Below are 15888 nucleotides of genomic sequence, written 5' to 3'. Positions count from 1 at the left end.
CGTTGGTTTGATTGGTTCTTGTTGAGGAAATACAGTGAACACCAGTTAGACCACAAGAACAACCTGAAATACAAAGACAATCCAGAAATATGTAATTTATGTGCATCATTAACAGAGTTAAAATAAAACTAAGCCTTGAATTATAATAGCTGCCAAAGGCGTAGGACAATTTACATTTTCAAGCAGCCTTTACAATCTTTTTCACCGTAACTTTTTCATTTAAGTTAACAGTAATCGCTGAATTATTTGCGGACAGAGATTGCCGAATAAACAATTAGCGTAGGATGGATGGATGCTAGATAGATAATATTTCCAGTATGTTTTTAGTACCAACACAATAGATTATTGTTCTTGTACAGCTTAACGACGATTTGAACAAAACAATTTCTTCTGTTGTAACTAATCTCTCACTATGATGTCATCGGTAATGCATGTGTTTCTATAAATACACAAAACAACTCATTCAAGTTTTTTGAAACATGATCCATTCATTTTGAGCTGTTTGTGTGGACTTTGAATCAGGGTAGATCCTGTGTCTAGTTCACTGCACATCACAGTCCTTGTTCTCGTAGTTCAGTTATCAGCCATGTCCTCCTCTGTTCTGTACACTCCACTGTGGAACTCCGGGACACTCCACTCTAGAAGTCTGGAACAGTTCAGTCCTTGTGGTCCGTTGGTGGTAAACAGAACCTTTATGCTACCAGGCCGAGTCTGGCGATCTTTGCCGAGAGGAATGAGTGGAGGATGAAGACGATAGGCTTTGGGCACGAGTGGAGGTCCAGCTGCTGAACATAGAACAGGAGAGCATGTTAGATGTTACATTCCAGTTCTGATGGTGAGTTCTATTATATTACAGTTCCATGAGATCTAATGGTGAGTTCTATTGTATTACAGTTCCATGAGATCTAATGGTGAGTTATATTATATTACAGTTCCATGAGATCTAATGGTGAGTTCTATTATATTACAGTTCCATGAGATCTAATGGTGAGTTCCATTAGTTCTATTATATTACAGTTCCATGAGATCTAATGGTGAGTTCTATTATATTACAGTTCCATGAGATCTAATGGTGAGTTCCATTAGTTATATTATATTACAGTTCCATGAGATCTAATGGTAAGTTCTATTGTATTACAGTTCCATGAGATCTAATGGTGAGTTATATTATATTACAGTTCCATGAGATCTAATGGTGAGTTCCATTAGTTCTATTATATTACAGTTCCATGAGATCTAATGGTGAGTTCTATTATATTACAGTTCCATGAGATCTAATGGTGAGTTCCATTAGTTATATTATATTACAGTTCCATGAGATCTAATGGTGAGTTATATTATATTACAGTTCCATGAGATCTAATGGTGAGTTATATTATATTACAGTTCCATGAGATCTAATGGTGAGTTCCATTAGTTCTATTATATTACAGTTTCATGAGTTCTAATGGTGAGTTCCATTAGTTCTATTATATTACAGTTCCATGAGATCTAATGGTGAGTTCCATTAGTTCTATTATATTACAGTTTCATGAGTTCTAATGGTGAGTTCCATTAGTTCTATTATATTACAGTTCCATGAGATCTAATGGTGAGTTCTTAGTTATATTACAGTTCCATTAGTTCCATGTTCCAGAGATCTAATGGTGAGTTATATTATATTACAGTTCCATGAGATCTAATGGTGAGTTATATTATATTACAGTTCCATGAGATCTAATGGTGAGTTATATTATATTACAGTTCCATGAGATCTAATGGTGAGTTATATTATATTACAGTTCCATGAGATCTAATGGTGAGTTCCATTAGTTATATTATATTACAGTTTCATGAGATCTAATGGTGAGTTATATTATATTACAGTTCCATGAGATCTAATGGTGAGTTCTATTATATTACAGTTCCATGAGATCTAATGGTGAGTTATATTATATTACAGTTCCATGAGATCTAATGGTGAGTTATATTATATTACAGTTCCATGAGATCTAATGGTGAGTTCTATTATATTACAGTTCCATGAGATCTAATGGTGAGTTCCATTAGTTCTATTATATTACAGTTCCATGAGATCTAATGGTGAGTTCCATTAGTTCTATTATATTACAGTTCCATTAGTTCTAATGGTGAGTTCCATTATATTACAGTTCCATGAGATCTAATGGTGAGTTCCATGAGATATAATGGTTCCATGAGTTCTAATGGTGAGTTCCATTATATTACAGTTCCATGAGATCTAATGGTGAGTTCCATTAGTTATATTATATTACAGTTCCATGAGATCTAATGGTGAGTTCTGTTATATTACAGTTCCATGAGATCTAATGGTGAGTTCCATTAGTTATATTATATTACAGTTCCATTAGTTCTAATGGTGAGTTTCATTAGTTCTATTATATTACAGTTTCATGAGATCTAATGGTGAGTTATATTATATTACAGTTCCATGAGATCTAATGGTGAGTTCTATTATATTACAGTTCCATGAGATCTAATGGTGAGTTCCATTAGTTATATTATATTACAGTTCCATGAGTTCTAATGGTGAGTTCCATTAGTTCTATTATATTACAGTTCCATGAGATCTAATGGTGAGTTCTATTATATTACAGTTCCATGAGTTCTAATGGTGAGTTCCATTAGTTATATTATATTACAGTTCCATGAGTTCTAATGGTGAGTTCCATTAGTTCTATTGTATTACAGTTCCATGAGTTCTAATGGTGAGTTCCAGTAGTTCTATTGTATTACAGTTCCATGAGTTCTAATGGTGAGTTTCATTAGTTCTATTGTATTACAGTTCCATGAGATCTAATGGTGAGTTCTATTATATTACAGTTCCATGAGTTCTAATGGTGAGTTCCATTAGTTCTATTGTATTACAGTTCCATGAGTTCTAATGGTGAGTTCCATTAGTTATATTGTATTACAGTTCCATGAGTTCTAATGGTGAGTTCCATTAGTTATATTATATTACAGTTCCATGAGTTCTAATGGTGAGTTCTATTGTATTACAGTTCCATGAGTTCTAATGGTGAGTTCCAGTAGTTCTATTGTATTACAGTTCCATGAGTTCTCATGGTGAGTTTCATTAGTTCTATTGTATTACAGTTCCATGAGATCTAATGGTGAGTTCTATTATATTACAGTTCCATGAGTTCTAATGGTGAGTTCCATTAGTTCTATTGTATTACAGTTCCATGAGTTCTAATGGTGAGTTCCATTAGTTCTATTGTATTACAGTTCCATGAGTTCTAATGGTGAGTTCCATTAGTTATATTATATTACAGTTCCATGAGTTCTAATGGTGAGTTCCATTAGTTCTATTGTATTACAGTTCCATGAGTTCTAATGGTGAGTTCCATTAGTTCTATTGTATTACAGTTCCATGAGTTCTAATGGTGAGTTTCATTAGTTCTATTGTATTACAGTTCCATGAGATCTAATGGTGAGTTCCATTAGTTATTTTCTATTACAGTTGTGGTGTTCTGAGAGTAGAAAACATCTAAACAGAGTTATTTTCATAAACAGCAGAGGGACTTGCAGGATAGTGTTTCAGTATGCCCATGTATGACTCATTTCCTGTTTAACGTATAGGGGATTCTGTGGAAACGTTTCCATCTTTACTTGTTTGTGTTCATTTAACCGTGGCTAAGTAGAGCAGAAGAGAAACTGCAATGAAATATGAGTCAACTGGGTGTTTTTATCCTCCATGAAATACGGTCTCATGTACAGTCATCAACTAACAGAGACGGTGGTTTAGAGTGATCCTGTCCCTAGTAGAAACAATGGTCCTGATAGGTGAATGATAACCAGGTTAATGTAGGGGAAAGGTCACATGGTGGATCTACTGTAATGTGGAATATCAAGAGGAGGATGCCTTGCTTCTTGTTTAAAAAAAAAACACACTTACAACTTCACCCTCTTTTCCACTGAAATCCAGGAAGAGCATCCTGACCCCGTCGTCGGAGGACATCTTGAGGCGTTCGAAGGGGTAGCAGAGGAGAGGTTTGGCTTGGTTCTGGTTCCCCTGGTCCACCTGGTCCTCCCCCTTCTGCTCAGCCAGGACAGAGAAGCCCTGCTCGTAGTGGATCACCAGCCTGCACTCCTGGCCCTTGTACACACAGCCTGGAACAGAACAATAGAATGGGGTAACTCCTGGCCCTTGTACATACAGCCTGGAACAGGACAATAGAATGGGGTAACTCCTGGCCCTTGTACATACAGCCTGGAACAGGACAATAGAATGGGGTAACTCCTGGCCCTTGAACACACAACCTGGAACAGGACAATAGAATGGGTAACTCCTGGCCCTTGTACATACAGCCTGGAACAGGACAATAGAATGGGGTAACTCCTGGCCCTTGTACATACAGCCTGGAACAGAACAATAGAATGGTGTAACTCCTGGCCCTTGTACATACAGCCTGGAACAGGACAATAGAATGGAGTAACTCCTGGCCCTTGTACATACAGCTTGGAACAGGACAATAGAATGAGTAACTCCTGGCCCTTGTACATACAGCTTGGAACAGGACAATAGAATGGAGTAACTCCTGGCCCTTGTACATACAGCCTGGAACAGGACAATAGAATGGGGTAACTCCTGGCCCTTGTACATACAGCCTGGAACAGGACAATAGAATGGGGTAACTCCTGGCCCTTGTACATACAGCCTGGAACAGGACAATAGAATGGGGTAACTCCTGGTCCTTGTAAGTACAGCCTGGAACAGGACAATAGAATGGGGTAACTCCTGGCCCTTGTACATACAGCCTGGAACAGGACAATAGAATGGGGTAACTCCTGGTCCTTGTACATACAGCCTGGAACAGGACAATAGAATGGGGTAACTCCTGGCCCTTGTACATACAGCCTGGAACAGGACAATAGAATGGGGTAACTCCTGGCCCTTGTACATACAGCCTGGAACAGGACAATAGAATGGGTAACTCCTGGCCCTTGACCATACAGCCTGGAACAGGACAATAGAATGGGGTAACTCCTGGCCCTTGAACACACAGCCTGGAACAGGACAATAGAATGGGGTAACTCCTGGCCCTTGTACATACAGCCTGGAACAGAACAATAGAATGGGGTAACTCCTGGCCCTTGACCACACAGCCTGGAACAAGACAACATACTGCTGGGTGAATAAAGTTCCACTAATCTTTCAGTATGTTTAAACTGTACACACATCCCCAATCAAAGGGGGAGCTAGAGAACAGCTAGGAACAGTAGGAAGGGAGGACGCAGGATTCCAACCACTGTCTCCGGGCTTGCAATATACAGTATGTTCTTGTGCTGGGAGTGTTGCTCCTAGACCACAACAAGCTATGTACTGCTAGGTCATTCCTGAACCTGGTACATCCAGCCTGTAACAGGACAACAGCTGGGTGAAAACAAGGCCCTGTCCTGGCTGTATATTAGGACAACTGCTGCTTGCTGCTAGTGGGTGGGAAATTAGTTCTGGAGCAGATGTCAGCCATTTTAAATCCAGATAAGGGATTTGGCTTGTAATCGTACTTAGACAAAAAACAGACAACGGCTGTATTTCACATTTGTTGTTTTTCTAATCAATCCCTTTTAAAACTACAATTTATGTCCCTGCCTTGCCTGTTTTATTTAACTAGGCAAGTCCGTTAAGAACAAATTATTATTTTCAATGATGGCCTAGGAACAGTGGGTTAACTGCCTTGTTCAGGGGCAGAACGACAGATTTTTACTTTGTCAGCTCTGGGATTCAATCTTGCAACCTTTCGGTTACTAGTCCAACGATCTAACCACTGGGCTACCTGCCGTCCCTACACTCTAACCACTAGGCTACCTGCCGTCCCTACACTCTAACCACTAGGCTACCTGCCGTCCCTACACTCTAACCACTAGGCTACCTGCCGCCCCTACACTCTAACCACTAGGCTACCTACCACCCCTACACTCTAACCACTGGGCTACCTGCCGCCCCTACACTCTAACCACTAGGCTACCTGCCGTCCCTACACTCTAACCACTAGGCTACCTGCCTGCCCCTACACTCTAACCACTAGGCTACCTGCCTGCCCCTACACTCTAACCACTAGGCTACCTGCCGTCCCTACACTCTAACCACTAGGCTACCTGCCTGTCCCTACACTCTAACCACTAGGCTACCTGCCTGTCCCTACACTCTAACCACTAGGCTACCTGCCGTCCCTACACTCTAACCACTAGGCTACCTGCCGCCCTACACTCTAACCACTAGGCTACCTGCCGTCCCTACACTCTAACCACTAGGCTACCTGCCACCCCTACACTCTAACCACTAGGCTACCTGCCGCCCCTACACTCTAACCACTAGGCTACCTGCCACCCCTACACTCTAACCACTAGGCTACCTGCCTGCCCCTACACTCTAACCACTAGGCTACCTGCCTGCCCCTACACTCTAACCACTAGGCTACCTGCCGTCCCTACACTCTAACCACTAGGCTACCTGCCTGCCCCTACACTCTAACCACTAGGCTACCTGCCTGTCCCTACACTCTAACCACTAGGCTACCTGCCGCCCTACACTCTAACCACTAGGCTACCTGCCGCCCCTACACTCTAACCACTAGGCTACCTGCCGCCCTACACTCTAACCACTAGGCTACCTGCCGCCCTACACTCTAACCACTAGGCTACCTGCCTGCCCTTACACTCTAACCACTAGGCTACCTGCCGCCCCTACACTCTAACCACTAGGCTACCTGCCGTCCCTACACTCTAACCACTAGGCTACCTGCCTGCCCCTACACTCTAACCACTAGGCTACCTGCCTGCCCCTACACTCTAACCACTAGGCTACCTGCCGTCCCTACACTCTAACCACTAGGCTACCTGCCGTCCCTACACTCTAACCACTAGGCTACCTGCCGTCCCTACACTCTAACCACTAGGCTACCTGCCGTCCCTACACTCTAACCACTAGGCTAACTGCCGCCCCTACACTCTAACCACTAGGCTACCTGCCGCCCCTACACTCTAACCACTAGGCTACCTGCCGCCCCTACACTCTAACCACTAGGCTACCTGCCTGCCCCTACACTCTAACCACTAGGCTACCTGCCTGCCCCTACACTCTAACCACTAGGCTACCTGCCGCCCCTACACTCTAACCACTAGGCTACCTGCCTGCCCCTACACTCTAACCACTAGGCTACCTGCCTGCCCCTACACTCTAACCACTAGGCTACCTGCCGTCCCTACACTCTAACCACTAGGCTACCTGCCGTCCCTACACTCTAACCACTAGGCTACCTGCCGCCCCTACACTCTAACCACTAGGCTACCTGCCGCCCCTACACTCTAACCACTAGGCTACCTGCCGCCCCTACACTCTAACCACTAGGCTACCTGCCGCCCCTACACTCTAACCACTAGGCTACCTGCCTGCCCCTACACTCTAACCACTAGGCTACCTGCCTGCCCCTACACTCTAACCACTAGGCTACCTGCCTGCCCCTACACTCTAACCACTAGGCTACCTGCCTGCCCCTACACTCTAACCACTAGGCTACCTGCCGTCCCTACACTCTAACCACTAGGCTACCTGCCGTCCCTACACTCTAACCACTAGGCTACCTGCCGTCCCTACACTCTAACCACTAGGCTACCTGCCGTCCCTACACTCTAACCACTAGGCTACCTGCCGTCCCTACACTCTAACCACTAGGCTACCTGCCGCCCCTACACTCTAACCACTGGGCTACCTGCCGCCCCTACACTCTAACCACTAAGCTACCTGCCTGCCCCTACACTCTAACCACTAGGCTACCTGCCTGCCCCTACACTCTAACCACTAGGCTACCTGCCTGCCCCTACACTCTAACCACTAGGCTACCTGCCGGCCCTACACTCTAACCACTAGGCTACCTGCCGTCCCTGCCTATAGATGTGTTTTAATATATAACGTTGTACTCTTTGAACGTCTGATTCCTTGTCTGTCCGATATACAATACACTGATCTGTGTGTCAGATATATCGATTCCCATGCTGTCAATCCCAGCCCGAGCCATCGCTCCATGCTCGTCAGACAGGATCTCCTGTGCTGAGAGCAGGATGGACCAGCTCTATTGGATCAGTGTCAACAAGCTACTTCTGAAACCACTTTACATGTGTTCCAGTAAAGCTCTGCCAATCCCTCTAAGGCTTGTGTGGCTCTCTGTGAAGAGGTAACAGCCTTTTGTAAAGACTCACGCTAAGATGGAACACTTTACTGATCAACACACACTGTTGCTTGGAAAGGCAGTTTCACAAAGGACTTATCTTCTTTAGAGGGTAGTGCGAAAGGTATCGTTGTGTTAAAGGCATTGTCCGTATCATATCGTCCTCATATTGCTGTCACAACAACATTCTCTTAATACTGACTTAGAATTACCTGTGGGAAGAAGTTGTATGGAAAGGTCAGAGGTCAAACTAACATGTACCCAACACTCTCAGGTGTTTGTGTTTTTTTTGTTCCACAATAAGGAAATACTACTCCCTACCTGAATGCTTGACCTGTGTGACTCCCACCACTTTCCCACCAACAGGGAAACACACACACAAAGATGCTTTCAGTCAGACACAAAGACCCTCCTTTCAGAGTGGCAAAACACAGAAACCTCCCCAAGGAAAGCAAGGTGGATCCAGTTTGGTTACTATAACTACCAGAATCCTTAAAAGGTCATTTACGGACTTTTGAGTGATTTCTAGCCCTGTAGGGTCTGGGAATCCTAGTTTATCCCCAAGCTCTAACCCTGTATGGTCTAGGAGTAGTGTATCCCCAAGCTCTAACCCTGTATGGTCTGGGAGTAGTTTATCCCCAAGCCAATGTCTATGTTAGATTTCTTTCCCACACGTGACATACAGTATGATATTCAGTATAGGGGTCACTCCTTGATAGAAAGCCCTTCTCCTGCGTGTGTGCTTTAGGTGCTTAAGTTACAATATTAAGCAAACACAACTGTGATGACATCATAAACCCCTTTAGTCAACAGTTTATCAAGCAAACACAACTGTGATGACATCATAAACCCCTATAGTCAACAGTCTATCAAGCAAACACAACTGTGATGACATCATAAACCCCTTTAGTCAACAGTTTATCAAGCAAACACAACTGTGATGACATCATAAACCCCTATTGTCAACAGTCTATCAAGCAAACACAACTGTGATGACATCATAAACCCCTATAGTCAACAGTCTATCAAGCAAACACAACTGTGATGACATCATAAACCCCTTTAGTCAACAGTTTATCAAGCAAACACAACTGTGATGACATCATAAACCCCTATAGTCAACAGTCTATCAAGCAAACACAACTGTGATGACATCATAAACCCCTATAGTCAACAGTCTATCAAGCAAACACAACTGTGATGACATCATAAACCCCTATAGTCAACAGTCTAAAAGGTCAAACACAACTGTGATGACATCATAAACCCTATTGTCAACAGTCTACCAAGCAAACACAACTGTGATGACATCATAAACCCCTATAGTCACCAGTCTACCAAGCAAACACAACTGTGATGACATCATAAACCCCTATTTTCAACAGTCTACCAAGCAAACACAACTGTGATGACATCATAAACCCCTATAGTCAACAGTCTATGGAAACACAACTGTGATGACATCATAAACCCCCATAGTCAACAGTTTATCAGGAAACACAACTGTGATGACATCATAAACCCTATAGTCAACAGTCTTATCAAGGAAACACAACTGTGATGACATCATAAACCCCTATAGTCAACAGTTATCAAGCAAACACAACTGTGATGACATCATAAACCCCTTTAGTCAACAGTTTATCAAGCAAACACAACTGTGATGACATCATAAACCCCTATAGTCAACAGTCTATCAAGCAAACACAACTGTGATGACATCATAAACCCCTTTAGTCAACAGTTTATCAAGCAAACACAACTGTGATGACATCATAAACCCCTATTGTCAACAGTCTATCAAGCAAACACAACTGTGATGACATCATAAACCCCTATAGTCAACAGTCTACCAAGCAAACACAACTGTGATGACATCATAAACCCCTATAGTCAACGGTCTATCAAGCAAACACAACTGTGATGACATCATAAACCCCTATAGTCAACAGTCTATCAAGCAAACACAACTGTGATGACATCATAAACCCCTTTAGTCAACAGTTTATCAAGCAAACACAACTGTGATGACATCATAAACCCCTATAGTCAACAGTCTATCAAGCAAACACAACTGTGATGACATCATAAACCCCTATAGTCAACAGTCTATCAAGCAAACACAACTGTGATGACATCATAAACCCCTATAGTCAACAGTCTACCAAGCAAACACAACTGTGATGACATCATAAACCCCTATTGTCAACAGTCTACCAAGCAAACACAACTGTGATGACATCATAAACCCCTATAGTCACCAGTCTACCAAGCAAACACAACTGTGATGACATCATAAACCCCTATTTTCAACAGTCTACCAAGCAAACACAACTGTGATGACATCATAAACCCCTATAGTCAACAGTCTACCAAGGAAACACAACTGTGATGACATCATAAACCCCCATAGTCAACAGTCTACCAAGGAAACACAACTGTGATGACATCATAAACCCCTATAGTCAACAGTCTACCAAGGAAACACAACTGTGATGACATCATAAACCCCTATAGTCAACAGTCTATCAAGCAAACACAACTGTGATGACATCATAAACCCCTTTAGTCAACAGTTTATCAAGCAAACACAACTGTGATGACATCATAAACCCCTATAGTCAACAGTCTACCAAGGAAACACAACTGTGATGACATCATAAACCCACATAGTCAACAGTCTACCAAGGAAACACAACTGTGATGACATCATAAACCCCTATAGTCAACAGTCTACCAAAGAAACACAACTGTGATGACATCATAAACCCCTATAGTCAACAGTCTATCAAGCAAACACAACTGTGATGACATCATAAACCCCTTTAGTCAACAGTTTATCAAGCAAACACAACTGTGATGACATCATAAACCCCTATAGTCAACAGTCTACCAAGGAAACACAACTGTGATGACATCATAAACCCCTTTAGTCAACAGTCTATCAAGCAAATAACTGTGATGACATCATAAACCCCTTTAGTCAACAGTCTATCAAGCAAACACAACTGTGATGACATCATAAACCCCTATAGTCAACAGTCTACCAAGGAAACACAACTGTGATGACATCATAAACCCCTTTAGTCAACAGTCTATCAAGCAAATAACTGTGATGACATCATAAACCCCTTTAGTCAACAGTCTATCAAGCAAATAACTGTGATGACGTTATAAACCCCTATAGTCAACAGTCTACCAAGCAAACACAACTGTGATGACATCATAAACCCCTTTAGTCAACAGTTTATCAAGCAAACACAACTGTGATGACGTTATAAACCCCTATAGTCAGTCTATCAACAATACCTCTGTATTACAGACCACTGGTCACAACAGGAACCTGCCAGTGGATAAATACATGCCCTTAACAATAGATGAGAGATAATAAATAATACATAATAAATCGTGAATACATTATAAATAATAAAACAATATCTGATTCTGACCATCGTTTTATTTTGAGCCAGTTGAATAACGGTCAAGTTGGCCTCAACCGCGAAAACCCAAATCCCTCAAAGTGCGTCCTAAATGGCACCATATGTAGTGCACTGCGTTCGGGAATAGGGTCCCGTTTGGGACGCAGTCTCCGTAATAATCATCACTGGAAATGTAACTCCTCAGCCAAAAGAGGCCTCTAAAACCCCACAATATGGCGCTAGGCCCAGACCCCGACGTAGAGTTCAGCTATTCTTAACCCCGACGTAGAGTTCAGCTATTCTTAACCCCGACGTAGAGTTCAGCTATTCTTAACCCCGACGTAGAGTTCAGCTATTCTTAACCCCGACGTAGAGTTCAGCTATTCTTAACCCCGACGTAGAGTTCAGCTATTCTTAACCCCGACGTAGAGTTCAGCTATTCTTAACCCCGACGTAGAGAGTTCAGCTATTCTTAACCCCGACGTAGAGTTCAGCTATTCTTAACCCCGACGTAGAGTTCAGCTATTCTTAACCCCGACGTAGAGTTCAGCTATTCTTAACCCCGACGTAGAGTTCAGCTATTCTTAGGACAAATATTGTAATACTAATATTAACAACGTTCTCACTGTAAATAAAAGATTTAGCCAAATGTCACAGTCTACAAAGAGACAAAAACAGTCAACCACACGCTCCAGAGGACCATAGAGGACCATAGAGGACCATAGAGGACCATAGAGGATCATAGAGGTCCATAGAGGACCATAGAGGTCCATAGAGGACCATAGAGGTCCATAGAGGATCCATAGAGGTCCATAGAGGACCATAGAGGTCCACAGAGGATCATAGAGGACCATAGAGGTCCATAGAGGATCATAGAGGTCCATAGAGGATCATAGAGGTCCATAGAGGATCATAGAGGTCCATAGAGGTCCATAGAGGATCATAGAGGACCATAGAGGATCATAGAGGACCATAGAGGTCCATAGAGGATCATAGAGGTCCATAGAGGATCATAGAGGTCCATAGAGGACCATAGAGGTCCACAGAGGATCATAGAGGACCATAGAGGTCCATAGAGGATCATAGAGGTCCATAGAGGATCATAGAGGACCATAGAGGTCCATAGAGGTCCATAGAGGATCATAGAGGTCCATAGAGGATCATAGAGGTCCATAGAGGATCATAGAGGACCATAGAGGTCCATAGAGGACCATAGAGGTCCATAGAGGTCCATAGAGGACCACAGAGGTCCATCGAGGTCCATAGCATGCCTCTTTCACAGATTCACAGACACTGTCCAGACAAAGTTTATTAGTTTCCTATTCTATACCCTGTCCAGACATATTGTATTAGTTTCAAATAAAATGTTATTTGTCACATACACATGGTTAGCAGATGTTAATGCAAGAGTAGCGAAATGCTTGTGCTTCTAGTTCCGACAGTACAGTAATATATAACAAGTAATCTAACAATTCCACAACAACAATACACACAAATCTAAAGGGATGGAATGAGAATATGTACATGTAAGTATATGGATGAGCGATGGCCAAGCGGCATAGGCAAGGTGCAATAGATGGTATAAAATACAGTATATACATGTGATGTAAGATATGTAAACATTATTAAATTGCCATTATTTAGAGTGGCATTGTGTAAAGTGACTAGTGATCCATTTACTAAAGTGGCCAGTGATTGGGTCTCAATGTAGGCAGCAGCCTCTCTGTGCTAGTGATGGCTATTTAGCAGTCTGATGGTCTTGAGATAGAAGCTTTTTTTCAGTTTTTCGGTCCCAGCTTTGATGCACCTGTACTGACCTCGCCTTCTGGATGGTAGCGGTGTGAACAGGCAGTGGCTCGGGTGGTTGTTGTCCTTGATGATCTTTTTGGCCTTCCTGTGACATCGGGTGCTGTAGGTGTCATGGAGGGCAGGTGAGTTGCCCCCGGTGATGCGTTGTGCAGACCTCACCACCCTCTGGAGAGCCTTGTGGTTGAGGGCAGTGCAGTTGCCGTACCAGGCGGTGATACAGCCCGACAGGATGCTCTCGATTGTGCATCCGTAAAAGTTTGTCAAGGTTTTGGGTGACAAGCCAAATTTCTTCAGCCTCCTGAGATTGAAGAGGGACTGTTGACCTTCTTAACCACACTGTCTATGTGGGTGGACCAATTCAGTTTGTCTGTGATGTGTACACCGAGGAACTTACAACCTTCCACATTCTCCACTGCGGTCTCGTCGATGTGGATAGGGTGGTGCTCCCTCTGCTGTTTCCTGAAGTCCACGATCATCTCCTTTGTTTTGTTGACATTGAGTGAGAGTTTTTTTTCCTGACACCACACTCCGAGGGCCCTCACCTCCTCCCTGTAGGCTGTCTCGTCATTGTTGGTAATCAAGCCCACTAATGTTGTGTTGTCTGTAAACTTGATGATTGAGTTGGAGGCATGCATGGCCACCCAGTCGTGGGTGAACAGGGAGTACAAGAGGGGGCTGAGCGTGCACCCTTGTGAGGCCCCAATGTTGAGGGTCGGAAGTGGAGATGTTGTTTCCTACCTTCACTACCTGGGGGCGGCCCGTCAGAAAGTCCAGGATCCAATTGCACACGGTTGGGTTGAGACCCTGGGCTTCTAGCTTGATGATGAGCTTGGAGGGTACTATGGGGTTGAATGCTGAGATGTAGTCAATGAACAGCATTCTTACATAGTTATTCCTCTTGTCCAGATGGGATAGGGCAGTGTGCAGTGGGATGGCGATTGCATCGTCTGTGGACCTGTTGGGGAGGTATGCAAACTGAAGTGGGTCTAGGCTGGCCGGTAAGGTGGAGGTGATATGATCCATGACTAGCCTCTCAAAGCACTTCATGATGACAGAAGTGAGTGCTATGGGGTGGTAGTCATTTAATTCAGTTATCTTTTCCTTCTTGGGTACAGGAACAATGGTAGCCATCTTGAAGCATGTAGGGACAACAGACTGGGATAGGGAGCGATTGAATATGTCCGTAAACACACCAGCCAGCTGGTCTGCGCATGCTCTGAGGACGTTGCTAGGGATGCCATCTAGGCCAGCAGCCTTGCGAGGGTTAACATGTTTAAACGTTTTACTCACGTCAGCCACGGCGAAGGGGGGGGGGGGTGCAGTCCTTTTTAGCGGGCCGTGGGGGTGGCACTGTATTATCCTCAAAGCAAAGGCGTTTAGTTTGTCTGGAAGCGTGACGTCAGTGTCCGTGACGTGATTGGTTTTCTTTTTGTAGTCTGTGATTTCCTGTAGACCCTGCCACATACGTCTTGTGTCTGAGCCGTTGAATTGCAACTCCACCTTGTCCCCGTACTGGCAATTCGCTTGTTTGATTGCCTTGCAGAGGGAATAGCTACACTGTTTATATTCAGTCATATTCCCAGACCTAATTCCATGGTTAAATGCGCTTTCAGTTGTACACGAATACTGCCATCCATTCATGGTTTCTGGTTAGGGTAGGTTTTAATAGTCACAGTGGGTACATCATCTCCAATGCACTTCTTTATAAATACACTCACAGACTCAGCGTATAGGTCGACGTTGTTCTCTGAGGCTGACAGGAACATTTTCCAGTCCGCCTGATCAAAACAATCTTGAAGCGTGGCTTCCGATTGGTCGGACCAGCGTTGAATGGTTCTTGTTACTGGTACATCCTGTTTGGGTTTCTGCCTATAAGACGGTAAGAGCAAGATGGCGTTGTGGTCGGATTTGCCGAAGGGAGGGCGGGGGAGGGCTTTTTATGCATCACGGAAGTTTGAGTAGCAGTGGTGGAGGGTATTGTCCATGCGCGTAGCGCAATCGATATGCTGGTAGAATTTAGGTAGCCTTGTTCTCAAATGTGCTTTGTTACAATCTCCAGCTACAATAAATGCAGCCTCATGATGTGTGGTTTCCAGTTTGCATATTGTCCAGTGAAGTTCCTTGATGGCCGTCTTTTTGTCTGCTTGAGGGGGAATGTACACAACTGTGGCTATACCTGACGAGAATTCTCTTGGTAGGTAAAATTTGATTGTAAAGAATTCTAGGTTGGGTGAGCAGACGGATTTGAGTTCCTGTATGTTGTTATGATTACACCATAAGTCGTTAATCATACAGCATACACCCCCGCCCTTCCTCTTCCCAGAGAGGTGTTTATCTCTGTCGGCGCGATGCATGGAGAAGCCCGGTGGCTGAACTGATTCCGACAACATATCCCGAGCCATGTTTCCGTGAAACAGAGAATGTTACAATCTCTGATGTCTCTCTGGAAGGCAACCGTTGCTCGAATTTCG

The 15888-nt window shown here is 43.6% G+C and overlaps 1 protein-coding gene across 1 annotated transcript in view; it reads right to left on the bottom strand.

Annotated features, from left to right (window-relative positions):
• Positions 1-80: 80 nt before the first annotated feature.
• sntb1 (syntrophin, basic 1) overlaps positions 81-15888 on the bottom strand; it is a 34571-nt gene continuing 18763 nt past the window's right edge. The window contains exons 5-6 of the mRNA XM_065015372.1: positions 3917-4131; positions 81-785 (exon numbers count right to left, since the gene is read on the bottom strand). Of these exons, the coding sequence (XP_064871444.1) occupies positions 693-785; positions 3917-4131 (308 nt within the window). The 3' untranslated portion in view covers positions 81-692. The remainder of the gene's footprint in view (positions 786-3916; positions 4132-15888) is intronic.

This window comes from Oncorhynchus nerka, unplaced genomic scaffold (assembly GCF_034236695.1).
Source record: "Oncorhynchus nerka isolate Pitt River unplaced genomic scaffold, Oner_Uvic_2.0 unplaced_scaffold_1478, whole genome shotgun sequence".
NCBI classification, from domain to species: Eukaryota; Metazoa; Chordata; class Actinopteri; order Salmoniformes; family Salmonidae; genus Oncorhynchus; species Oncorhynchus nerka.
The sequence above is the reverse complement of the archived record's forward strand: the minus strand, read 5'-3'. Positions and strand labels throughout refer to the sequence as shown.